The 27779-nt window shown below is 48.6% G+C and overlaps 1 protein-coding gene and 1 long non-coding RNA gene across 3 annotated transcripts; one reads left to right on the forward strand and one right to left on the reverse strand.

Annotated features, from left to right (window-relative positions):
- Positions 1 to 9046: 9046 nt before the first annotated feature.
- On the reverse strand, positions 9047 to 17723 carry zbtb18 (zinc finger and BTB domain containing 18). 2 transcript variants are annotated; one of them, XM_076050887.1, is made up of 2 exons: positions 16902 to 17723; positions 9047 to 10878 (listed from the first exon to the last, which is right to left on the reverse strand). In XM_076050887.1, exon 2 carries the CDS (start codon positions 10859 to 10861, stop codon positions 9080 to 9082), a length of 1782 nt encoding a protein of 593 aa, XP_075907002.1. In that variant the 5' UTR covers positions 10862 to 10878; positions 16902 to 17723; the 3' UTR covers positions 9047 to 9079. The 2 variants fall into 2 exon arrangements, with proteins under 2 accessions (XP_075907002.1, XP_075907000.1); XM_076050885.1 differs by lacking the exon at positions 16902 to 17723 and adding an exon at positions 14362 to 14676.
- LOC142904652 (uncharacterized) lies at positions 15501 to 18572 on the forward strand. Its single transcript, XR_012929437.1, has 2 exons — positions 15501 to 15689; positions 16869 to 18572. It is a non-coding gene; the product is annotated as an uncharacterized LOC142904652 (long non-coding RNA).
- Positions 18573 to 27779: the final 9207 nt, after the last annotated feature.

Below are 27779 nucleotides of genomic sequence, written 5' to 3' on the forward strand. Positions count from 1 at the left end.
AACGGCGGTGGGTGAGAGAGACGGCTGGCGTCGCCGGGGAGGGATTGGAAAGAGGAGAATGAGCAGAGCGACGGGCGGAGGGACGGAGGGATGGAGGGATGGACGGACAGAGGGACGGACGGAGGGACGGAGGGAGGCAGATAGAGGGAACAGGAGGGATGGCAGAGGAGGACGGCTTCGCGGAGGGAGGGATGGATGGAAGGGAGGCGGGCGGGCGGATGGATGGATGGATGGGGAGGAGGGATGGAAGGAGGGATGGAAGGAGGAATGTGACAGATGGGTCGTGCCTGGCCAGAGCTGGGAGGGAGCGGAGAGGTTGGCATCACAGGGTGAGAGAACACACACACACACACACACACACACACACACACACATGCTTGGACACACACATACACACAGGCACACACACACAAGCGTGTGTTCTGTGTTGACACACACTCATACTTACACGCGCACACACACACACACACACACACACGCACAAACACACACACACGCACGCACGCTCGCACACACACACTGCCCTCAGTTCACTCCTCTGGTGTGCCTCCCCCTCTTCCTCTTTTTCCTCCTCCTCTTCCTCCTTTTCATCCTCCTCTCCTTCCTCTTCCTCTTCCCTCTTGTCCTCTTCCTCCTCCCCTTCCTCCTCCCCTTCCTCCTCCTCCAGGAGTGTTTTGGGTGTCGCCCCCGTGTGGTGGTGAGACCCCCACCATATGACAAAGGGACAAATAGATGGCGCCGCAGACATACTGTCATTAATAATAATGATAATAATAATCTTCTTCTCTCCCCTGCACACACTCGCTGGCAGCGTGAGAGAATCGTTCAATATGCCGCGTCTGATTCGCCGCCGCCGCCGCCGCCGTCTGAATCTTCTCCCGACTTGTGAAGAGAAAAAATATTTTTTGCTCGCGGGGACGGCGAGCGAGCTTTGAATTTTTTGCCACGTAGGACCGCTGTGGGATCTTCAATGGAGCAGCGGAGCAGCGGAGCACCATCGGTTATCCCCCCCTGAAGAGGAAACACTCACACACACACACATATAGATCGCCTGCAAAAAACAGCATGATTTAGCCCTCTGTTTACAACCTCCTGATAAACTGTCGAGCGCTCCGCCTCGTATTCTAAGCCAACAGGCACGAGGCGTTACTACCCAGAATGCCTTGCTGCAGGAGGGGAGATGCTTGCGAGGGTGAACTTGACTTTTCCACCGCTGGCTGTGAGCGTGTGTGTGTGTGTGTGTGTGTGTGTGTGTGTGTGTGTGTGTGTGTGTGTGTGTGTGTGTGTGTGTTCATACAGGTGTACAACACAGCGGGCAGGTGCAGCAGATGTCTGGCACACACACACACACACACACACACACACACACACACACAGTTGTACATCTCCACAGTGCTGGCAGGTTGAGTTAGCGTCACTGAAGGACCCTCCCTGTGTGACCCCCCCCACCACACACACACACACACACACACACACACACACACACACATCCGGCTGTGATAAAGTGCTGAGTCGTGCACATGTGTCCCAGTGCCAGCGGTCTGCACCAACACCCTGTACACACCCTGGTGATGCCCCTTATCACACACACACACACACAGACATACACATACACACACACACACACACACACACACACACACACAGACACACACACATACACAGCTGGTGGGATGAAGAGACTTCTCTCCTGCTTTATTGTTGCTTACGCCTTCAATCCAATCAATCCACCCGTTCATCCCCGAAACGACTCCTCTGAAGACGAGTCAGAGTCCTTCCTGACTGGGAGAGCGAGAGAGAGAGAGAGAGAGAGAGAGAGCGAGAGCGAGAGAGAGAGAGAGAGCGAGAGAGAGAGAGAGAGAGAGAGAGAGAGAGAGAGAGAGAAACTCGCAGCTCTCCTTCACTTCTTTTCCCCCTCTCGTTCATCTTTGTCTCCTTTTTTTGTCAGGGTTTTTTGCGGCGCAACAATCACGTGGCAGCACAACAACTGTTAAATCCCATTGTAGGTCCGGGGCCGAATGACACACCAGCTGGAGGCCTGTGTGTGTGTGTGTGCGTGTGTGTGTGTGTGCGTGTGTACGACGACTGGGGCCCCTTGTTGCACTGACTCAACTGTGTAAATATCTCTATGGTGCTGTTTCTGCGTTTCTTCCTCCTCACGAGCGTTGGGTGACACGGATGCGTGCGAGTGTGTGTTTAGCGTGCGCACGTTGGTTCTGCGCGGTCGCATGAGGGCAGTAGGAGGAGGGGGACGGAGTGGGGTAGTGTGGGGGAGCGAAGGGGGGGGGGTTAAGTTTTGCCCACCGCCCCTCCACCCCTCCCCTCGCACACACACACACACACGCGCAGATATTGAAGTTCGAGGAGTTGCGTCGCCTTTTGTTTTCGGGGGAGGGTGAGTGGAGGGGGGGTGCGTGGGGGGGGGTGATTGGGGGATGTGGGGGGGGGTGAGTGGGGGATGTGGGGGGGGGGTGAGTGGGGTGGGGGAGGGGAAGCTTTGCAGCGGGGCGGCTGGATGGGATGCATGGTTTTTGCTGGGACGCCCCCCCCCCCGACACACACACACACACACACACCCCGACCACTCCCCCGACCCTCACCCAGCCACCAAAAAAAAAAAAAAAAAAAAAATCCCCCCAGCGTTGTCGCCATGCACCCCCCTCCTCAGGCCCCCCCCCCTCCCTCACCCCCCAGCCAGTGCAGCAGTGCCACTGTATTGTCCTGCTTGTTGCTCTGCCTTCTGTCCTGCTGTGCCCAGGCTCTGACAAAAGGGGCTCCTTTTTAAATATGCAGACGATCCTCCGTCGCTCGCGCACGAACTTGCACGCACGCACACACGCACTTGCCCCTTGCTCCTCCCCCTCCCCTCCCTCCCTCTCTCTCTCTCTCTCTCTTTCCTCCACAGTTCTCAGAGGTGTTTCCTTCCTCGCAGACAAATCAACAAGTCCCCCCCCCCCCCCCCCCGAGACTTCAAACTCCTCAAAACAACTCAGTGCTGCATCCTTCTGGAAAAGCCCTCCGCCCCCCAAACCCCTCTGCCACCCCCACCCGCCGACCCCCCCACCTCCAAAAAAGTAAAAAAAAAAAAGTTGAATTTGCGTCGTACCAGCTGCGCGTTCAACACGTTGCGCTGTTGTGTTTTCCGCACATGCGGACGAGACTCCTCAAACAAGAAGCGATGTCTCTCTGGCTCCCTGTTTGTACATCACACACCCGCACGCACTTGCACCAGCACAGTGGGAGGCTGGTTGATCTTGCGCTCCTCACACGACACAACAGCTGCACCGAGTGCGATTTCTTTTTTGGAAGTTGCAACATCTTCTTCTTCTCTTCTCCTCCTCCTCCTCCTCCTCCTTCTTCTTTTCATCCTCTACCTTCTCCTTCTCCTCCTCCTCCTCCTCCTCCTTCTTCCTCCACCCCCTCCTTCTTCTTCACCATCATCTTCACCTCTCCCTCCTTCCTTCCCCCCTCCCTCCCTCAGTATATGGTGAGCTCTTCTCGGCAGCTTGGCAGAGGCCGCTGCCTTGTGGTAAAAAAAAAATAAAGGCCAAAAAAAAGGAAAAAAAGAAGAAGGAGGGAGCGGTGGCAGAGTGCAGGGGCCCGGCCCCCAGACAGGAGCCCAAGCTGGTCTCAGCCTCCCAACATGTTGAGCTGGCCTGCCTTGGGCACAGCCAAATGGTTCTGCAGCTGCCCCTTTGTCCCCCTTCCTTAAGTAAACAAAGGACAGAAACAAATTAATGACCTACATTCACAGGAAGGAAAAAAAAACGCGCACACACAGAGAGGGAAACAGAGAGAGAGAGAGAGAGAGAGAGAGAGAGAGGGAGCGGCAGAGGGAGAGAGCAGTTGTCTATAAGCAGATGTTCACTTACAACAACGCTGCAGATTGCAATTAATGACGGCCACGCAGGCAAGCAGGCAGGACCAGGAGCAGGGCAGAGGAGGACAGAGGAGGACAGAGGGGCTGGTGGGGGATTTTCTGCAGCAGTCATCACCCTGGTGTCTGCTGTCTGTCTGCGTGAGGTCGCAGGTATCAAGGCAAGATTCATAATCCCAAAAGCTGGTTAAACACCAAACTGGGATGTATTAGGAGTATTTATCTGAGAGCCACGTGTAACTATTGAGGTGGCATTAGTCAATTGGAAAAAGTGTATTTTTACAGATACAAATGAACCAACTAATTGACTAATTACACAAACAAATGAGTGGCTACAGTGGGGCTGTGCAAACTTTTAGACTGGTGGCGCCACAATGGGTTCTAAAATGTGACAGAGGGGGCCGGAGCAGCAGCAGATGGATGGAGCCACCTCATATAGGAGGAAAAAATATATCATGGGATGTGTAGAAAACATGTTGCTTTAATGTTAATTGAAAATCAACGACAAAATGTATGTCTTTGAAGCCCCACTGTGTTCAGCTCTTTATTGAAATGACTCTTAAAACACTGACAAAATTGATAAAATACAGCTAATTTATGACTGACTGACTGACTATTAATATCATTCCTTGAAGTTCGGCGGGCCGGATTAAAAAGCTTAACGGGCCGCATGTGGCCCCCGGGCTGTAGTTTGCCCATGCCTGGGCTATAGTCTTTCATTTTCTGATGATAAGCACGTATCTCATGAAAAGGTCCACTGTCATATCTGGATGAGGTTTTTTTTTGTTGTTGCAATAAATATCAATGTTGTCCCCACTGCACGTGTTTGAGTTTGACACCCCTGCGAGTCTCAGTAAGTGGGCAAAGCCGGTTCCTCAAACCAATAATGGCCATTCTTCAGTAGTTCGTAAAGATTACGAGTGAGCTTATCGCGTGAGTGTGTGCATCAGGGGGGTTGGGTTGGGTTGGGGGGCTCGGGAGGGGGGGGGGGGGGGCTTACTGGAGAGGCCATCTGTGGCCTGATGATCGCTGCTGCTGCTCCTCCGCGGCGGCCTCACAGCGCCGGGGCTTTGAAGGCTTCTGGACGGACCAGGTTTACCAAGCAGCAATACATTAGCTAAAGCTGATTTCTTTACTGGAAAATGTACTTGAGGAGCTTTGGATGGGTGGGGGAGGGGGGCACTGTGTGTGTGTGTGTGTGTTAAATCTCAGTGACAAGCTGCTGCACAGTTTTGCGCCTTGAACGCAGCCCACACCTTGCGCCAGATATAACGGGAGTCATGCGCGCATGCACACACACACACACACACACACACACACACACACACACACACACACACACACACACACACACACACACCTTCCACCCACACCACAAGTCATTGAGGAAGGAGCCTCCTGCAGACTGAGGCTTCGTCTTTCTCGAATTCATCTACGCTGATTCTACGATACGGTTGCCATTCGGACCACAGGGGATTTAAAAGGGGGATGTCAGCATTTACCTGAGCAGGAAAACTGCTTCTTTTTTTTTTCCTTTTTTTTTTTTTTGCAGATAAAAATAAAAAATAAGGCAGATTGTTACGTAAGAGCCGAGCCGCGAGCGCCGCCGGAGTGAGAGGGAAGAAAATGAAAAAACAAAGCAGACGCTCGTCACACGCTTGTTGAATTTCAAGATTCTTATAATTTATTGCAATTTGCACACAATTTAAAAATGTCAACAACAGCACGCCAAAAAATTACAAAACTAAACACAATTAGAATTTACTCCCCTTGAGAGAAAAACAAAACAAAACAGGAGATCAACCAACTATGATTGTCGAAGCTAAAATGACTAAATCTGGAAAAAGAAAACGTTAAAAAAAGAGCAACGGAAATATTTTAATCTCAACAGGGAGTAAATATATCTGAATCAAAATCTGCTTGTTTTTTTTTTTTTTGCGTTTTTGTTATTTTATTTTTTCATCCCCCACAGACAGTGATTGTCCTTTTTCAAAAACAAAAACTCAGTTCACAACCCGCCCTCCCCCGCCCACCTGCTTTTTCCATAAACTGTCTTTGACATTTGAACATTTTATTTTTATACCTCAAAAAAAAAACAAAAAACAAAAAAAACAAAAAAACAAACAAACAATAATAATAATAATGAAAATAAAAAGGAAAATCTCACCCCTTCTTCAAAAATTTCAAGTAGCTTAAGATGGAGATGTTTCATTGGGGGGAGGGGGTGGTGGTGTCGGTTTGTTTCACAGCCTCTCTGAGCATTTCTGACGTCACTCCCCATTTGCTCCACCACACACACACACACACACACACACACACACACACACTTTGCACCGATAGAAAAAAAAATTATCATCAGAATTATCATAAGAAAAAAAAAACAGCCTGGACAAACAGCAGTTTAAGGCGGTCAAGTACAACCAGAGGAACAAAAATAATATATAGAGATTTTAACAGCAGTAATTGAACAAACAAAACAAAACCAAAAAAAAAAAGCAGGATGGAGTGCGAATGTGACCAAGACGCTGCCAGTGAAGAAACTGAGTTCTTTTCTTTTTTTTTTCAAGAAACTGAAAAAAAAAAAAAGATGCAGCGCAAGAAAACTGCTGCACCTGCTGACTGGCTCGCAACACCTTGCACATGAACGCAAGAGAGGACGAGAACTAGAACTAAGCTGGAGCCGCTCAATCTCAGCATCTCTACATCTGATTGGGGGTTTTATTTTTTAAGGGGTCGGGGGGGATTGTATGAACGCCAGAGCATCATTTTGCATTCTGAGAAGGAAAGAAAAACCCCCCGATACGGACAATGAGAGAAACCCAGACATTCACATACACAAAAACACCCAGCTAAGACATCACTGCCTGATAAATTTCCACAAATGTATACATCGTTTGAAACAACTGTTTCCCCAAATGCTCTACAGTATCAAACACGTCCACTGCGTCCCCCCCCCAAAAAAAGTGTTATTATCATTAAATAAATGCAATAAAGGCATCTTTTTCAGGACCAAAAAAACAAGAAAATAAAAAAAAAACTCTTGATTTTGTGTCTTTTTTCCGCTTAAAAGGTGCTTTTTTCAGTTTTCGAGCCAATTCCCGTCCCAGCGAGGATTGTGTTGGGTTTTTTGCGCACGCACGCACGCACAAACACACACACACACACACACAAACACAACCTTGCATGTGAAGTTTAGGTGGGCTCATGGGCTTAGAATGAAAGTAGAAAAACTCACGGGTGGGGCAGGTGGAGGAAGGTTGGGGGGGGGGGGGGGGGGTTGTTACGCCTGAGGAGAAGCAGGAAGTGCTCGGTGGACGACGCAGATTTTTCAGCAGGTTAATTCGACCGGTAACAACCAAGCCAAACACACACACACACACACACACACACGCACACACACACACACACACACGGAAAGATCAGTGCATATAGACACAGGCTTCATCGTAACGCTTCGACATCCAGCCAGGAAATCACATTCGGTAACATTCTTGTAGGAGCCCAGCGACGGAAAATGAACACGTTGTTTGAAATCGTGTTTCAATGTTTCCACCTCCCGATACGACAAAAAAAAACCCAAAACTGACAAAAAAACCCCGCAACTCAAAATGTTTTAAGACGAAAAAAAAAAAAAAAAAAAAAAATGTTCATGCATTTTTTTCTCCCCCCATAGTGGCGAGAATAATATTCAGTTTTTCAACAGACCGCACCCTGGAGTAGTAGTAGTATTCACAAAGAAAAAGGAGAAAGGAAACAAAAAGCCTGTTGCCAAATATTTGATCACTTACAATGTGTACAGTAATACAGCAAATTCACATTTTTTTTCCATTTTAAAAATATACAAGTTGGACGTCATGCAACAACAGCAGGTCCCATTACAAAAAAGTAACAAAATAATAATATTAATAATAATAACAATAATAATAATAATAATAATATTAATTTAAAAAAAAAACTTGTAGCGGATTAAAGTTCTAGAAACTATAGCAGAACAATATACAACAACCTTAAATTAAATACCTTTTGAACAAGAGATGTTTTTAAAGACTGCCAGCTACATTTAAGAAAAAAAAATCTATTCATAACAATAATAATAATAATAATAATAATAATAATTAATATTAGAATAATTTGTAAAGGTCTTTTCATTTTTAGAAAATACTTCAAATTGATTTGAGGTGAAATAAAAGGAGGCTGTGCATTGCATGAGTGCCATCGGTCCGTCCGTCCGTCAGCCAGATTTGTACCCTGAACGCACCACGCCAAACAAATGAAAAGCGACGCGCACAAAATAAAAAAAAAAACAAAAAAAAAAAACCACACTCGCGCACTCACGCACGTGCTAATAGGAGCATTTTCTCGGGTCTTTAGTGTGTGTGTGTCAGTTCTTCTTTCTTTCTTTTTCCAGAGTAGTGCAGAATCACACATGCACACACACAAACACGAGCGCACCAACACGCACATAGTTTCTCCCAAACTCTGCGTGTGTGTGTGTCTGTCTGTCCGTCTGTCTGTCTGCTGCTTTAGTGAACGATTCTTTCTTTTTAATTCTCTCCAGTGTGTTTGACCTGAACTCCTGCAGCGCTTGTTGGTTTGTTTGTTTTTAGGTTGACTTTTCTCATTTAGGAGCGAGACGCTCTGATGTGTTTGAGTGTCTGAGATGAAGAAAAGAAACACATTAAAACGTGAAACTATCACGTTATTTCATGATGATTTTTCTTTTTTTTTTTTTTACGTTATTTCATGATCATTTTCACACTGTGACGTGCAGGTTTCACAAAATAACGTGATAGTTTTTTCACGTTATAATCTGAAAACGATCACGAAATGATGTGAAAATGATCCCGAAATAACGCGAAAATGTCACGAAATAACTTGATATTTTCACGTTACGACGTTTCAACTCTAGTGTGACAGCAATGCGCTTCCGCAAGCAACCCGACAGAGGAATAAAAATTTAAAAAAGAAAAAGAAAAAAAGACCCCAAACAGCAAAAAGAAGAAATAAAAAACCAAAAGTCAGTAGTAACATTTTCATGTGCTATTAAAGTGCAATCGAACGAGATCTTTGCGACAAATAACGGGACTCCGCTCCAACCCACCCGCCCCCACGTTACCCCAACCTTCCCTCCAGATATGAACCCCCCCGCCCCCACCCCAACCACCTCCCCAGCCCCCCCCACCAGCAGCGGCGGCGGCGGGGCTACTTCCACAGGTCCTGCGAGCTGTCCTCCATGGCCCAGTCCCGGACGGCGGGCAGCGCCAGCGGCTCGCTCTTCACCGCCAGCGAGTTGACCAGCTCGCAGTGGAACTTGCGGATGTGGCGGTAGAGGTCGCCTGACTGCGTGAAGCGGCGCTCGCACCACTTGCACGCGTGCGGCTTCTCGCGCGTGTGCACCACGGCGTGGCGGCTCAGGTTGTGCGAGTACTGGAAGCTCTTGCCGCACGTGGCGCACGTGTAGGGCTTCTCGCCCGAGTGCGTCCGCTCGTGCCGCTTCAGCGTGTACATGCAGGAGAAGGTCTTGCTGCAGATGGTGCAGGTGGGCACGTTGACGTCGCCGCCGCCGCCGCCCGCCGCCTTGCCGCCGCGCACGCCCTCCTGCTCCCGGAAGTGCGAGCTGAGGTGCAGCTGCAGGACGTGCGGCGCCGGGAAGACCTTGCTGCACAGCGGGCACATGAAGATCTGGGTGTGGTGGTGCGGCGGCGGCAGCATGCCCGACACGTAGGGCAGCAGGGCGCCGTCGGGGCCGCCGCCGCCGCGCTCGCCGCCGTCGCCCAGCAGCACGTCGTCGTCCTGGTCGTGGTGGTCGTCGTCGTCGGCCGCCGGCGCCACCTTGTGGTCGTGGCGCTCCAGCTCCGAGGCCAGCGAGGCCTCGCGCAGCGCCGACAGGTGCGCCTCCAGGCCCAGCCTGCGCTGGGCCGACAGCGGGCCCACGCCCAGCACCGCCCCCTGGTGGCCCAGCAGCCCGTTGGCCACCTTGGCCAGGCCGCTGTGCTCCATGTCGAAGGCCCCGCCCACCGCCAGCCCCCCCACGCCCACCACCCCCACCACCTCCTCCTCCTCCTCGTCCGAGGCCGAGCCCTTCTCCACCTTCACCCGCACGCCCAGCGGGCTCTGCAGGCTGTCGGGCGTGGCCGCCCCACTGAAGAACGCCACCTGCTGGTTCAGCTGCTGCTGCTGCTGCTGGGCGGGTTTGACCGACAGGTCCAGGACGCAGTCGCTGGCGTTGTTGGCGGCGTCGTTGGACGGCCGCCTGCTGCTGCCCCTCCCCCGCCGGCCGCCGGGCCGCGACCGGTGCGACCCGGCCGAGCAGCGGGACCTCAAGGAGCCGCTGGAGCTGCCGGGGCTGCCGGCGGGCGACAGCAGCTTCGCCCTGTCGCCGAGGTGCGGGTGCGACGGCGGGCTGCTGCTGGCGGCGGGCGTGTCGGGCCGCTCGGACGACGGCAGCCGCAGCCACAGCGCCCCCTCCCCCTCCCCGTCGTCATCGCCCTCCCCCTCCCCCGCCCCCACCTTGGCGTCCTCGTCCTCGTCGCTGGCCGCGCGCCCCGGCGAGCCGCCCTCCGACTGGCTGTCGGCCTTGTCGGAGCCGCTGGAGCCGCCGCCGCCGCCGCCGCCGTCCTCCTTGAGCCGCGTCAGCCGCTTCTTGCACACCTTGACGATGTCGTACATGTGCAGGTAGCTGGCGGCCGCCAGCACGTCCTCCACGGGCAGCTCGCGGAACTGCAGCCGGCCCTCGTACATGAACTCCAGCAGCAGCGAGAAGGCTGGAGCCGTCACGATGTCGCTGTTGAGGTGCACCACGTCCCGCTTGTCCAGCTGGTCCTTGTAGAAGAGGTGGAAGTACATGCTGCAGGAGGCCAGCACGGCGCGGTGCGCCCGGAACTGGGCGTCGCCCACCAGCACCGTGGAGTCGCACAGAAAGCCCTGGTGCCGCTGCTCGCTCAGACACTGGAGGAGATGCCTGCTGTGGTCGGGGAACTCCATCCTGCCGTCCTCATAACCTGCAGCCGCACACACACACACACACACACGGGCAGAGGGTGGGAAGGAAAAGACATTATTACAATTGATGTTTCAGTATAAAATTGACTTTTCAAAAAAATTGACTGCTTTTATTTTTATTTTGCAGTTGCAATTCACTGCAAAAATCAAAAGACGTGATAGGATTTTGATGGTAAAATTTCGATGAAGAATCAAAAGATTTTAACACATTTTTCAACATAAAATCTCAGTTGACTCTGTTGACGGTGCAGCAGCGTCGACAGCTCCCCCCCGACAAGACAAATTAAAATAGAGGCAGAGAAGCTGAACGGAGACCCAGAACAAACACGCGCGCACAGGTACGCAATGACGGAGAAGACAAACGGCGTGGACGATGGACAGCGAGCATGAAAAAACACCACGCTGCAAATAAGGAAAACACACGACGCACCGGGAGACGAGGAGTTGGCGAAGAAACTGGAAAATCTGGAATCAAGAACGAGGAACTATTTGAAATGGAAACGACAAAATAAAAATCCATCCGTCCGTTTTCAACATCTGCTTCTGCACTGGCAGAACAAAAATAAGAGATAAAAATACGGAAAATAAAGAAATGATACGCTTTTCATTATTTTCACGCCCTCACTGAGATTTACCCTAAGGAACTACGATCCTGCCTGTGGTGGAATTCACCATCGAGGAAGCAGCAAAAGCAGCAGCGCACAACTTTCCCCCCACGCGACAAACCTGAAGGACGCGGATATTTCCAATTATTCTAAATTTGCAAAGAAAAAAATCAGAAATGTTCATTCATAAACCAATGTATATTATTCGACTGTGGCCGCACTGATGACTGGCTGTCTGTTTCTTCCAGCAGCCTGAAGGACTTCCTCTCAGGTGAGCCACCAGCCACCAGCGACTCGTCTCCTGCTTTTTTCTCCTTCCTTCTCCAACTTCCTCCTCCTCCTCCTCCTCCTCCTCCTCCCTGCTCTGCTCTGCTCTGCACTGCTGGACCGTCCGTCGCTGCTCCTACGCCGGTTATTTTTATTTATTAACCCACTTTGGCCTGGCCTGGCACGGAACCTTTTAGGTAACCGGCTTTCAGCCGCACACGCTGTCCTTCGCGTACGTGCACGGCCGTGCGCAAACAACACTAAGTGCCGGCCCACCTCCCGCGTCCACCTCCACAGGCTAAGTCGAGCGAGGGAGCAAGCGGGCGAGCGAGCGGAGTCGGCGTCCAATTGAAATAGCAGCGGTTCAAAAAAAAAAAAATAATAAATAAATAAATAAATAAAAAAAAGAAAGAAAGCAAGACGGCTTGTCCCTTGTTTAACCCGCAGTGTTAAGATGAGAGATTAAACCAGTTGGAGGCAATAAAAACCTGCTGCTGAGAAGTGAAGAAAAATGGGGGAAAAAAAGGCACGACCGACTTGAAATTGAATAAATGATAAAAAAGCAAATAATCAGATAAAAAACGTGAAGCGACGGCGGAGAAAAAAAAAAGAAGAAGAAAAAAAAAAAAAGTCCCACCTGTTAACCAAGTCGATTTGTCCCGCCTGAGAAAATACATTGGTCCCGCTCGGCGCCGTGTTAACCACCGCAGTTAAATCACCTCATTTGAATGAAGCCGAACCCCCCGAAAAATGTCAAGCCCGCCCGCCCGCCCGCCTGCGTCTGTGTGTGTGTGTGTGTGTGTGTGTGTGTGTGTGTGTGTGTGTATGTGTGCGTGCGTACGCGCAATTGTGCAAAATGTGCGTGTGTGTGTGTGTGTGTGTGCGCGCTCGCTCGCTCGGCTCCTTCAGACTGCTTTTAATGAGGGTTGGGTGGTGGAGGGGGGGGGCTTACAGGGACAAGGGTGTACCACCTCCCACCCACCCACACACACACCCCTCCCACCTCCTCTGTCCAGCCAAACCCCCTCTGTCCCCTCCTCCCTTACACACACACACACTGTCCGTCACTCACACACACACACACACACACACACACCGTCTGAATCTTACAAGGAAAAACCCAACAACACACATCCGCCCCATAGTAGAAACTGCCCTCTTCGACCCCCCCCCCCCCCCCACCTCCACCACCCAGAAGAGAAGATTTACAGTACAATCACTGTAAGTGCCCTGCTCGTCACAGCATCAATCCTAATCCTTAAAGATGGCTAAAAATAAAGACGGGGCGTTGGCGGTGAGGAGGAGGAGGTGGAGGTGGTGGTGGTGGTGGCGGTGGAGGTTCAGGAGGGCAGGAGCCCCTCACCCGGAACCCGCCTGGGCTGGGGTCCGGGGCCACGCACACACAGACAGGGACAGAGGGTGAGGGAGAGACAGAGAGAGAGGGAGGGAGGGACGGCCGGGGACGGAGAGAGAGAGAGAGGGACGGACGGAGGGAGGGAGGGAGGGAGGCTTACCCACATCTGATCCAGCTGACGGGGGCCATATGGCAGCTGCTAGCCAGATAAAGAGATTAAGACTAGGAGGGAGTGCGATTACAGCTGTCTAGCCAATTCAGGCAGCTCAAATCTGCAACTTCTAAATTAGTCTCCTCCACTCCAGCCGACAGGAGGAGGAGGAGGAGGAGGAGGAAGAGAAGAAGAAGAAAAAGAAGAAGGAGAAGGGGGGAGAAAAAAAAAGAAAAAAATAGGGGGGTGTGCGAAGCGCACATGCTCTCTAGTATGTACAGCAAAATGGATTTAATTAAAGGGATTTAAAAGACGGGCTGTGGTGTGGGGTTGAGGGGAGGGATTGAAAGAGCAACTTTCTTTTTAAAAAAAAATATTGAAAGAAATTATTTTAGATTTATTCCCTTGAATTTAATGTTACGATTCACTTGAAAAAAAAAACTTTTTTTTTTTTTCTCTGTTAAAATCTCTTCTCAACTTTTCCCCCCACTTGTAACACACAAGTCATCCTTTTTAAAATGAAACAAGAATAAAAGGAACAAATAAAGCTCTACAGATCTGGACGTGCTGAACGCGCCAACGTGAAAAAACACATAAATTAAGCAAAGTTTGGAACACATGTTTTCAGTCTTACAAAGTTTTTTTTTTTTCTTTTTTTTTTTTTTAAAAAGAGGGAGCTGGCAGTGGAGTGGCGCCGTGTCCTAAACTACGGTGCTGAACCACAGCCCTGAACTGTGGTGCTGAACTGCAGTGCTGAACTATGGTCCAGAACTACAGTCTTGAACTATACTATCCACAACTCCGGGTGCTGAACTCCGGGTGCTGAACTGCGGTCCTGAACTAAGATCCAGAACTACGGTCCTGAACTACAGTCCTGGACTACGATCCAGAACTCCGGGTGCTGAACTCTGGGTGCTGAACCCGTCAGCAACAGTGTGAGTGAGTTGAACTAGTTGCAGCGCTGAGGGCGCGCTGACACACGAGTGATCCCCACAACAAAACAATGACTCCGCCGCTGCCGCCACCCCTCACACACACACACGCAGCCGCTCGCTGACACACACACACACAGACACACACACACACAGCCAGACGAGAACCATACCTGCAGCAGTACGCATCAACTTGATTAACTCCACTGTGGCAGAATAGCTGGAGTCCCCCTGGCTCTGGCAAATGGCTCTATCTCTCTATCTCTATCTATCTATCTATCTTGCTTCTCCTTCTTGCTTTTTCCTTTCCTCGCACGCTCCCTCACTTGCTCGCTCTCTCTGAATCAATGAGTGGGTAGCAGAAAAGAGAAGAAGAGAAGAAGAGGGAGGCAGGCAAAAAAAAAAAGCCCACACTGTTCAAACTGCGAAGGACAGATGCAAAGTGGAGGAGATGTTGGAGGGGGAACGAGATACCACTTCCCTCCTCCTCCTCCTCCTCCTCCCCCTCCCTCCCTCGCTCACTCCCTCCCACCCTCCCTCCCTCCCTCCTCCTAACTGGCGCTGATCGGCAGCCACACGCACACACGCACACACACACACACGCAGGCACACAGCGCGCTAACTCTCCCAGGCTGCCGCTGAGACTCACAATAAAGGAGTGGGGAGGGGTGGAGGAGGAGGAGGAGGAGGAAGAGGTGGGGTGGATGGCAGCCTGTCAGCTGCTCTGACATCATCCTCAGATGGAGATGCTACCTCCAGCTGTGCTCTTTCTACAGCCATATGCTGCCTCCTCTACACTCCTGCCACCAGACTCCTCTTTCATTCCAACCAACACCGACGCCGCCGCAACGCAAAATCTCCCTCTCGCCGGCGCCGCCGATTTTTGCCCGTTTTCTTCTCGGCGGGATGAGAAAAATAAAAAAAAAAATAACACAAAAAACTCCAAAAAGATGGGGGAGAATTTAGAGTTCACGCACCAGCTGACGGCCCTGTACAGACGGCACTAGACACGAGAAAGAAAGGGGGTAAAAGTTTGAGCAAGGTATTTTTTCAGAGTTGCTGCGACTCTCTGAAGACCCCACCACCACCACCACCACCACCACCACCCACCGCCTCCACCACAAACAAAGGCCACGGCCGCACATTTTGCAACTGACAGACACATGCAGCTGATATTGTTTTCCACTTGTTTACGCTCCAGCGCCGCTGCCTTGTCTTGTATTCATGCGCTCGCTCGCTCATTCATTCATTTTTCTATCTATCAACCCCCTCCCCGTACCCCCTCCTCCTCCTCCTCCTCCTCCTCCTCCTCCTCCTCCTCCACCACCGCTGCTGCTGCTGCTGCTGGGACATGTCGGACAACTGCAGTTTGGGGAGAGGGGCGGTGGTGGCGGCGGCTGAGGACAAGAATGAAATGAGGGGACAATGGGAACAAGTCATAGACAAAGAACCTAATGAGCGCAAATGGTGGACAAAAGCTGCGAGGGCCTTTAATAAGACGGTGAGAAACTTTATTGCAAAGAGTGAGTGACACTGCCGTGCTTTGGGAGCGTGCGACTCCCCCCACCCCCCAAACACTCAGCACTTTGGAGTTTCTTTAAAGGAACACTTTCATTTTCCAATGAGACGCACGTCCACGTTTTAAAACGTCACATTAGACGGAAATTTTAAGCACTTCTTTAACTCGGTTGATGACGTTAACGTGGTTATTACGCTTGTGTGACAGACAAGCTGCAAGCCAATTAACATGTACTTATTTATTTGTTTTTGAGTCTGGGTTGTTGTTAATATGTGACAACACACGTTCAGGTCAAGAACGACTCTGTTCCTGATGATGTGGTTGTAAAGCCTTTAATAAGGTTTCCCACTGGAGTGACACATTGAACACTTTTCAAAGGCCAACAATCCTTTTCGAACGGAAACATGAATTCACCAGACGTGGGTTTCAATTAACTTCCCCCCCAGCATCTTTAATTACAGTGGACCGGTTCTGTGCGGACCGTGCCGGACCGACTGATGTTAATACCGTGGCAGCTTCTGTATTCATCACAGATTGCTTTTGAATCCAAAAATCCAAGCGCCTGAATTTATATTGTTGATAGTTTTGTCACCGCTGGAGGAGGCGAGAAAATTAGCCTGAAAAGTCAAGAGTAAAAGGTGTGAGGGTAAGAAAACGGATAGCAAACAAACTAAAAACCCACCAAGGGAGGTTTAAAAAAAACAAACAAAAAAAAACCAACAAACACACACACACACACACACACACACACACACACACACACACACACACACACGACACAACAAGAAAGCACCAGAGGGGTGGAGAAGAGAGAAGCTACCGAGTCACGCCGAAACACCAGCGGACCCACGCAGCTAGCTGTAGCCTGGCGGCGGCTAACAAAAGTCGGGGCGAAGAGCCGAGCAGCACCGAGCTATCTCACAGTTGCTCCGGAGGGCCCCGGCGATATGACAACAGCTGCTCAAACAACCGCGGAAGGACGGCTAACATGGCAACTACGGCTGCGTGGAGATCAACACAGCAGCCGTGCTAAAGGGGGGCAGGTTTAGCTACTTTTCTCGTCTTCCCACCCCACCTCCATAAAACACCAACACCACCAACACCAACCGCCGCCGCCACTCTCTCTCTCCCTCTCTCCCTCTCCCTCCCTCCTTCCAAAAGCCCGGGACTCCCGGAACCAGCGGCGGCACTTACAGGCAAACACGGTCCGGGCGTCTTCCCCAGCTCGCTCCCCGGTCGGTCCAGGTCCAGTTCTTCTGCCCCGCGCCCCCTCTCTCTGCTCTGGTCCGAGCACCCCTCCTTCACTTCCACCGCAGACTGGAACTAGATTGACTTTCGACTCATTTCCATAACAGGCTGCCGTTGGAGAGCGGAGGGGGGAGCCAGAGGGAGTCTAGCGGCGGCGGCGGCGGCGCTGTGCAGCGGCGGCGGCGGCCAGATGTTTCCGAAGCTGTTGCTGCTGCTGCTCAACTCGGGGCTGGGTGAGCAGCAGCGGCGGCGGCGGCAGCAGCTGAAGAAGAAGAAGAAGGAGAGGGAGGAGGAGGAAGAGGAGAGGAAGACGGAGGCGAGTTGACTGGCACGGCGCGGAAGCCAATGGTGCCGGGGCGAGAGACGGGGAGTGGAGGCGAACTGGAAAGCGGCCCCCTGGAGCGAAGGAAGCGGGGAGGGATGTGTCTTCTCTCTCGTCGGCGGAGGTTGACACCACCAGGCAACAACAGCAGCAGCAGCAGCGGTGGCGGCGGAAAGACAGGAAGGCGCTGCTGTGTTGTGCTGTGCTGGGCCAAGCAGACTGGTTCCGTGAGTCTGGCGCAGCTAGAGAGAGTGGCTGGCCGCGCAGTGCGGCCTGGGAGCTGTAGTCCAGCCAGCCGGGGCAGCGGTGGTGCCAGCGGAAGTTTTTCTTTTTTTTTTCTATGGGCGGAGCTGACGTGAGCAGGTGCAAGCACCTTGACAGGAAGGGCAACGTTTGTTTTCCAGCGGTTTTCTTTGGCTGCTTAGACTGAAACATTTTCTTTTTAAATGTTGAAATGAAGACAGTTTCAATGTTGTCAGTTTGCTCAGAGCTGAATTATTGTTTGAAAAAGGGTTATAATTAGCAGTATGAACGGAAACACATGCCACGCACTGCTTGTTTGACACATAGCTTGACCTCTACATTTCAAATGTCAAGTTTCAGTCAGTTTCAGTTCTTTATCGCCCGCCCACCCACCAACTCCAGGTGAGCGGCCAAGCATGATTCATTGTGAGCAAAATAAAATAAGGTGACACGGTGGTGCAGTGGTTAACAGTTCTTTTTCTACATGTTTGGAGGGGACAAAACCCAAATGAGAGCGAGGCAGGCTCAGAGAGTCGGAGTCTCTAGCACCTGGCTGGGGGTGTCAACGTAGGAGAGGCACAGGCGAAGGTGTCTGTGCACTTTGTAATGTCACATATAGCTGATTCCCACAGAACTTTTAAGTTTTACTGAATACTTTCTGAAAAGAGGAAGAAGCAAAAGAAGCATTGGATGGAATTTTGTCATTTCTAGGGAGTTGACTGACACATTAGATACCCATAATGGAGTTTCATAACATTGTGTAATATATAAAAGGATGTCTTGCAGTCCTCAGCACTTCTTTTGTGTTTTGTGGCTTAGCAGAGCCCACTTGTTTTCTTCATGCATGAGGAAAACCTGACTTTTTTTTTTTTTTTTTTTTTTTATCTTAAACAGCGAAACTGATTAAAATACGCAGTCCCTCCCATCATGCAGCATACGCCTTTATCAGAAACAAAACACATTGCATGTCTTCATGAGCAAATGAAGTGCCCCTGTTTCACCCTTATGTTGTCATTAACAATAAACGTGATGTTGCATGTGCTCACAAAGAACCGGTCTCCTCTTCTACTGGCGACTTTGTGTATTAACGAGTTGTCTCATTTTAATGCGCCGCTGCAATTGTACTCAAAATAAGCCAGCACAACTGTGTGCAGAATTAAATAAGAAAAGACTCTCAACACGATGTGCAAATGCTGCTCAAGGTAAACTTGAATAACCTTTTCCCCTCTGTCTTGGAAAAGAGGCAATACGTTTTGTACTATTTTAAGGGCAAAGTGCAAGTGTAGGGATCAAAAAGGTTCAAATAAAATGCTTAAGCAATAAATATATGTCCTTCTAAACCTTTATTATAAAATATACATTCAGATTTCACAAGAAAATTATAACTTTTCACAGACTAAGCCTTTCTTTGGGAGAGAGACCTCTTCTCAAATGGCTTTCATTGGAGAATGGACATGAAAAAAAGCTTGGCCGGTTCAGTCTTTGGGCCCTATTTGCAAACACATAAGCCGTCCCAGTAAACTAATTGGCGTCACTAATAGGTGGCTGGATGAGCTGTGGGCCTGTGTGATAATGAATTCACATGATACGGTGTCATAGCTGAAGGAATTGTTAAAATGCTAATGAATGATGACCTTGTTATGTGTCTATCAGTTTGGGGTTCCACGTTAGCAGACCGTGACAATGAACCCCTTGTTCACGCACAAAGTATATTCCAGATAGATCAACGCTGGAGTCTGTGGCTGGGTGGGAGAGAGAGAGAGAGAGAGAGAGGGAGAGAAAGAGAGACATCACATGTAAATAGATATTTTCAAAACTAGGCCTATTTCAGCTATTTTGAGTACCTGTATGTTTGGTGTAGATTGCTTTCTAAAAAAATATTTTGTGAAAATGTCATTGTGGAAGACTTAGCTCACCGTCAGACATTCTCTTATGTCGCTCCTTTGTATACAAAACAGTGCAGAGGGAGATACTCCTCAGATAGCCTTCCATGCATTGAGATCTGTTGTGCGTGCATGTGTGTGGATGCCTCAGGAGATTCCTGCGCCGCTCTCTAAACTTCCTTCACAGCTCCTGTGTTCCCGCCTCTGATCCGCATATTGTTTTGCCACTGACAGATGCCAGAATGCAGTCTAGTGTGTGAGCGCGCGCGCGCGCGCGTGTGTGCATGAGAGCCAAAAAAGCAGAACCAGCCTGATGTTTGAAATTATCTGTACTTCTATTTCATCCACCCCACAGTGTTGAGAACTGAAAGCACAGCAGAAGGCGGCCAAAAGGGGGTGGAAACTTTTGAAAAGTGCTATTAGTCAAAGATCCACTGTAAAAAGTTTAGTGTTTACTTTTTAAGTTCTCTTTCAAAAAAAAAAAATAAAATAAAATATGAGCGGGATTAAATCATCTCACACACTTATCTCGTTTCCCCCTCTTCAGATCCTAGTTGGATTGCACACGTTGAAAACGTTCCAGTTTATTTTGATTTTGCATTTTGCGTAAACTGCTGTTTAGCTGGTTTTCCATCCTACCTCTGGAGGTCGCTGTAGATCCCGTGTTTCACAGTCTAATTCACTCCTGGTTTAGTTCTGCAACTTGCTCCCCGTGCTTTGCAGCAGGTACACTGTAATAACATTCGATTTCTAAAATAAAACGATTTTCCTTCGGTAGAGTGTAAATTCTTTCAATCTGATACCGCAGCCCTTTCTTTGTGTGCTTGTGTGTGTGTGTGTGCGTGTGTGTGCGTGCTAAGTATTTCATTCAAAAGTGTCACTCATCATTTTAATTCTTTGTCTTGCCGCCCTCGAGCTGAACGCCTTGTGTGCACGTGTGTTTCATCAAGTGAAGAGAAGGAAAGAAGGCTTTTAACAAAGTTGGCAGAAGACGTGTTTCAGATATAAACCTCTGGCCTTCCATGAGACATTTCCTCTGCATGCTTCACAGCTCCTGCCTCTCGCTGCCAGCATTAATTCACTTTTGATTGTCAACAGGTTTTTAATATTCAGAGGTGTTCAACGCAGACAGCTGCTTGAAAGCAACTCACATAATCGTCTTGTTTCCCTGGCTGTAAAATGCAGCAAATTAAAAAAGAAAAGCCTCATGGGAGAGTTCTATATCATAAACAAATTTAATCAAACATTTTGCATACACAAAAGTATGTTTTACAACTGTATGCTTGGTGTCAAGCACGTTTGTTTTATCATGCCTCATAAAAACCTCTTTCATTTTTATTTTTTCTTTCTCCAGGCGCGAAAACATTGCTCCATCTGTTGCCAGCTTGCTGTGAATCTAACCTTTAATTTACGGGTAAATTTGGGGGATCAAGATGTTTAAGCTCATTTGCATTCATTTTAAATTGTTTAGCTGCGCTTCATTGCAGCAGGGGGCCTGGAATCATGAAATAAAACCATAAAAATCCGCTTACAGAGACAACTGAGATAACAGCAAGCAAAGATTGTCTCTTAAAAAAAAAAGCCCCCCACTGATTTTAACTAACTTAACTGGATTCAGATGACAAATTAACATGTACTTATGAAAGATTCAATTTAGCACATTCAGAATACTTATATCAAAGCAGCCTAGCCAATCTCCTCAAATCAGAGCTAAAACATCTAAAAAAAAAAAAATCATGTAAAAAATAGAAACATATTGCAAACAATTTAGAAATGGGGGGAATTTAAACAACAATATATTTGAGACAATCTGCAATGCAAACCCAAAACTCCATCAAACGAGAGAATGTCTGTGTTTAAATCAAATTTCAAGACATCTCACAATAAAAAAACCCCCACATGTTTAAAACAGTTTACTTTTAACACGTTCATGTTTCTATTGCTCCAAGTAAAAAAAAAAAAAAAAAGACTTGTTAACAGATAAAGGTTCACCCGTCTATATGATCCTCTCACTGCTGCAGCTTCTTTCTCCCAACAGTGGACAGCAAAGAGGGGAGGGTCTGTCGGACACATTGGCAGGGGAGGAGGAAGGGGGCGGACAGATGTTTGATTCTCAGCCCGGGGGCCGACGAGATGGAGACGTCCTCCAGAGCAGAGGCAGAAAAATCTCAGCGTGCATTAGCATTTGGCTGCACTTGCTCCACTCTGACATCCTGATCCTGTTTTGCTGCTGTAACGGGAAGTAGCGCATCCAAACCCATTAGAGGTCTGAACCTCTGGAGCAATAAATACGCTTGTGAGACATCAGCCGGTGGAGCCAGCCGCTGTGCTGTCCGTGAGCGTTGAAACAATATTAATGCGTGCAGTGCAACAGAGATAATGCAGCAGCAGGAATTCTACCGGCCCAAATCTGTTCTTTATGTTTTTACATGTTTCTGAACCAGATTCAACTTGGTCTTCTCTAAGATGTTCAGATAAAAGCCCAGTTTGCAACCAGCACCAGACGCTCCCACCACCACCACCACCACAACAACAACAACAACTACACAAACTTCCTGTCTTTGTCTAAAGGGCCAAGAAATATTAAAGCCCATCTTTTCAGCTGACGTGGGCGGTGGAGGGTTTATCTATACAGTTTAATGATCTGATCATCTGGCCCAGTGTGGCTGCTGTTAGGGGGCTGGAATGCAGCCATTTTGACTGAGTGTAAAATATTAATGAACTACCAATGATACCCCATCTGACTGACTGGGGAACAGCTGCTGGGTCTCTGCGCCTCTAGAGGTGCAGCATCTGTCCGTTTGTGGGAAGTGCATGCTGAAGTTTGAGCGTCTGTTTGTGAGTGCGCGCGTGTGTGTGTCTCTGTATGGGAGCCTTCTCAGATTCGGAGACAAGAAGGCACCGGGACTGATGCAGGCGCGTGTCCGCCGCGTCTCAGTGGGACCAGACATCAGGAGGAACGACTGTGTGTTTAACTTGCTTTTCTCCAGATGGTGGATGATCATTTCAGACATGATCAAGAGGAGAGTCTATCATCTATCAGGATTCGTGCTTGTCAGTCCAACGGCGGCCTCGCACATGCGCGAGAGAGAGCGGCGCTCGCCGCTGCGTGAGTGCGATGCAAAGGGTGCATCTGCAAAGTATATGAGGTGTTTTAGCCGCTATACACATTCATCTTAGCAGGAGAATGTCACAGCATCACAGTGTCACAGTGTGTGTGTGTGTGTGTGTGTGTGTGTGTGTGTGTGTGTGTGTGTGATGCTCACAGAGAGCTGTGCAGTGTTGGCTGTGGTTGTATGATGGACATCTGGAAGCTAAATTGGTTAATGGTGCCTCCGAGCCAACAGCCAGCCCACAGTCCCCTAGCTGAGTTCTGTGTGTGTGTGTGTGTGTGTGTGTGTGTGTGTGTGTGTGTGTGTGTGTGTGTCACAGGGCCTACTCTACATCTGGCCAGCTGTCCTGCCACAGACAAACCCCCTCCCTCTGCCAAACATTCTGTGTCTTTTCTGATTCTTTCTTTTTTTAGACAAGTAACGATCTATGAGCACAGAAAGCAAAAAAAAAAAGAAAAAATTGAAATTGTGTGATTTTGTTTTTCTTTTGTGCTCAGACAGGCAGGCAGACTGCTGTTATGGGCTTTGATCATCATTTCTAACTGACTGAGCTTCTGAAAGATTGAATGCAACTTGATTTTTGTTTCCTTTTATGGTTTTGTGGGGAAAAATGTTGACTGTCTTGGCAAATTCAAAGCAGACAGATATTCCAAGCAGGATCGTGTCACACCGTGAGTCACTGACATGTTTTGAACTCAGTTCTGGAGAGGGAATCAATCAAGAAGGCTTCGGTGTTACCTTCATTCCACATGATTCTTTGTTGCAAACAAAAGCAGTTAGAGAAGAAGACGGCAGAAAGGCCAGAAAACAGAAAAGGGCAAAAAAAAAAAAAAGTGTGACTAAGGATGTCAGTTGCAGTCAAATTTAGAACAACGAGGGACCTGTATAGTTATTACAGTAATGTGATCATGATGTCTCCAGCTGGGAAATGCAATCATGCTTGCTTGTCCTGTGGGTGTGTTTCAAATGTGTACGGCCATTGTGCGAAACATTTCGCTCCGATCGGCGAGAATAACATCGACTCAAGCTGTAGGTGACTGAGACGCTCTTAAATTTTAATTACATCTATTTGCTGCTCACTTCTACGTCTGATTGAGACTTTTATGAGGTATGATATCGGTGCATCCCTACTTATAGGGATTGGAAGACGTCACCAGAGTCTCCATCGACGACTGTTGAGTGGGCGACGAGCGGGTGTGATTTGAATTCAGTGGCGATCTCGAACAGCGGCAACCATCTCCCCATCAACTGTCCGCTGGAAGATCTCAGAGATCAGTGGCAATGGAAGTGGCCGCCATCTCCTCCTGCGCTGTGGCTGCCTGGCTGCCTCTCCGCAGTACAGATGTCAGAGGAAGTGGCCCGCAGCTGTGACAGGAAGTGCACCCCCTGGGGCCGGTGGGAAAGGCTAATAGCCCTTCCACACATCCACACAAAGACAGCGGCCACAACAACAGGCACATGTTTGGAACTAGTAACCCCCCCTCCGAACCCTTGTCACATCTCCTGCAGGCTTAACATCCAGTTTGGTATATTTTCTCTGCGTCTGTAACAGAATTCACATGTTTTTAACCTCCACAACCCCACGTCTCATTCAGCTGGACCCGTCCATTTTTTACTGCTGCTGTGTGTGTCTGCGTGTGTATTTGCGTGTGTGTGTGTGTGTGTGTGTGAACCGCCAGCCAGCCAGACACAACGCCGGCCGGCCAGCCGCCTGCCCGCCCGCCCGCCTCCCCCTCCACAAGCCAGCAGGAACATTTGCCTTGTGGCTCCAATTCCCAGGAATGCCTAACCTGCGCCAGCTGTTCACAACATGCTACCTGTGCCAACAATGCTCCGGCTCTGCCCGCCACATCAGCTGCCACTCTGTCTCCATCTGGGGGAGGAGGGTGCAGAGGACTGGGATTTGTGTCTGTGTGTGTGTGTGTGCGTGCGTGCATCTAGCTTACTGTATTTTTTTTTTTTGTAAAAAAAACAAAAAAAAAAAAACAACTCTTCCCACATCTGTATTTGCGCTCGCATCTGTATGCGTGAGCGCACAGAACTCCCGCTCCAGTGCCAAAGCGCGTGGGCACGTATTGATGTTGCTAATGTTATGTGCACGGCATGAGAGTGTGTTTGTGCATGTGCCAGCTCTCGTGTGTGTCCGCGTGCGTGCACATGTGTGTGTGTGTGTGTGTCTCCATCTGTGTGCTTGGGCCCTTTCTCGCCTGCATCTGGAGCAGCATTGAAGAGGCTTTCCAACAAGGCTGCCAAACAGCCCAGATGTTAGTTCTGTACGCCTTGGGCTAAATTGAGGGAGCCACACTCTCATTATTCAGGAGGAGTAAATTGCAATCACTTGGTTGTTTTTTTTTTTGTGTGTGTGTTCCTCGGCAGAAGAGAGAGGGGCAGACAGCACGGAGGAGTAAAAAGAGGGCAAAAGACAGAAGTGTGCAGAAAGAGACTGAGAGGGAGAGAGAGAGCATTGGATGTAAGTGTTAGTGTGAGTCTTTTTATCCAGAGCTGAAAGAGAAAAAAAAATGTGAAGAATAGATCAAAATATAACTGAATGCACACCTGCAAGTGAGATAGAGAGAAGCCTTTCAGGATCAGTGTTGCAGAAACCAGCGGTTCTCTGAAAGGTAGAAAATCATTTGTGGTATGGTATTCAAGCCCATGGTAGAGGCCAAAATGTAATTCTGTAATTCTTCTTCAAATATTGTAAACTATTTCCAACCCTTTTACCAGCACCTCCTTCATCTCCGTTTCTGCAAACTTTTAGCCACTATTTATAAGCGATACAAGGTGATAAGTGACAAAGTTCGCATGAAAAAGCAGCAAGAACGTGAGAAAGGAGACAACAGACAATACAAAACATTTCAACCAAGTTAGAACCATATTTTTTGGCATCTCTCTTTTTTTGTAAGAGGAAATGGTAGAAGAGAATAAACCAGTGGGTTTAGCAAACTCATGCAATTCGGTGAACTGCCCTTTAAATTTGTGATGTCTAGGTTTAATTAGGTTCACACGCATGCTAGCAATAAAAACGAAGCGTGAGTCTTTTGTACATCCATGTAAAACACAAAACATCCAAATCCAAAAAAATTAAAAAACGGCCAACAAACATTATTCTAATGGATCGTGATTTGGCGTCTGTGAGGTTGCACTCTTGTTTTTTTGTTTTTCTGACAACAGGCAGCCAACATCTTTCCAAAAATATTACTTAAAAAAAAATGTGGAAGCTGCTCTGGACAGAAAAACACAAGATGTTCATTCATCATCAAACACTGGGACACAATTAGCGAGATCATCTGGACGGCTATAGCTGTGATGTTGAGGCAGATTTTGGTTGTGTGTGTGTGTGTGTGTGTGTGTGTGTGTGTGTGTGTGTGTGTGTTTGTGTGTGAACTACGGTTACCACAGAGGTGGCATCTGCCAGGGCGCTTTAGCTCTGCTGTTTGTGGCGATCCATGTGTGTGGACTTCCACAGGGCTTAAAGGACGTGTGCTGTCCCCCATATGGTGAGCCGTCACCAGGACCGTTTGGCCCCGCCCTCCCCTGTGAGGGACCCGACCCCAGCCATGAGTCGCACCGAGTAAACAACAGCCACTGGACAAGGGACGGTTGGGGTCTGTTTGCGTATGGATTCTGGGACGGGATATTATCTCCTTATATCTGTCATAAAAAGCTCACTTGACGGTGATATCCCAAAATCTGCTAATCTTTCTTTCTTTTCTTTTTTTTAAATTTTGGGGGGATAAATCCTGTTTTTGAATTTTAAATAATCTGCCAGGATTTTCTAATGTATCTGATCTGATTTAAAAACTGGTAACTGGCTAAGAGAAATAGGTGAGCCATTTCCAATGACATTTTTTTTTTAAATCAAATAAGAAATTTTAAATATAACAATTTTATTTTTTGTTTTTTAAACAAGCTCTTTACAATGACAGAAGGCCGAGCTCATTCAAACCACTGTAACGCTAATGTAATCAAAACAAACTGGGAGCAGAGCAGATCATAAGAAGTGTAAACAACAACTGGACACGGGCTGATTGCCACGTATTTGTCTGTATGAATAATCTACTGCTGGCATCACTTACAGCGGTCAGATTTATTTCTGAGTGATATCATAAAATCTGTTTATCTTTTTTTGGGAGGGAGCGAGGGTTGTGGACGGGGCAGGAGGTGGTGTGTTTGCGTGTTAAAACACTAACATTTTTTTGCTTGACATAATTTCCAGGAGGTCTAATGTATAGGAAAACACACCCAGCTGTCATTTGACGCTTGTTCTCCATTCACTCAGATGTATGAAAGAGGATTAAGGCCACAAGAAGAGAAAAAAATATTACAAGAAGGAGATTTTTATTTAAGTTTTCATTTCGAGTTTTAAGTTGAAATTTTGTGTATAAAGTCAACATTTTTTGAATAAAGAAGAAATTTCATGAATAAAGTTGACGCAAATAAAATGTAAATTGGTCAGTAGACTGGATGGATGCTGGATCAACCCAGTTAGCCACAGTTAAAAGTAAACTGCCGAAAACAGGTGTAACCCACAAGGTTCACCCACAGCAATCAGGGAACTGGCGAAAACAGAAGTACTCCGCTAGACATGCGCGCAGAGCCTTTCGACTGTATTCTCGACATTTTGACTTACTTCACGTTGACGTTGATTGCCAAAACGATTTTAGTCATGAAATTTCAACTTCAATTTAGAAATTTCAACTTTATTCTTGAATTGGAAACTTGAAGAAAAAAAACCCTCCATCTTAATCATCTTTTCTCTTCTTGTGGCCGTAATCCTCTTCCGGACAGATGTTACGTAGCAGCCTATTTGGTGATGGAGCAAGGCGACTCCTCCTCAGATCACATTTACACATGAGGTGCTAATCTGTCTCCATGGCCCGTGTGTGTTTCTGTTATTAAAACAAGCAGTGGTTCGAGGAGGAATAGGAAGTGGCAGCGCTGGAAACTGGGGGCCCCTCAGGGGCCATCAGAGGCCTTACAAGTGTGTATTTTAATGCCACTGTGTGTGCGCTTGTGTGTGTTGGGGGGTTGGTGGGGGGCCACGAGGGGCTGCGACTGCTGATCTTTCCTCTGGCTGTGCTCGAACCGTGTGTGGTTTTTTTCCGAGGCGTCGCATCTCACCCAGTTCCTGGAAAAGCCAAACACAGTCTGTGCACCCAGATGTTGACAGATGTGCCGCACTCAACGGCACAACTTCCGCTGGAACTCGAAACAAGAGACGCTAATACGCGGGAGGGAGAGCAACACTTGGCCTTTCCTG

The sequence above is a fragment of the Nelusetta ayraudi genome, unplaced genomic scaffold (assembly GCF_046127955.1).
Source record: "Nelusetta ayraudi isolate G7.1 ecotype Tasmania unplaced genomic scaffold, CSIRO-AGI_Nayr_v1 ptg000130l, whole genome shotgun sequence".
NCBI lineage: Eukaryota > Metazoa > Chordata > Actinopteri > Tetraodontiformes > Monacanthidae > Nelusetta > Nelusetta ayraudi.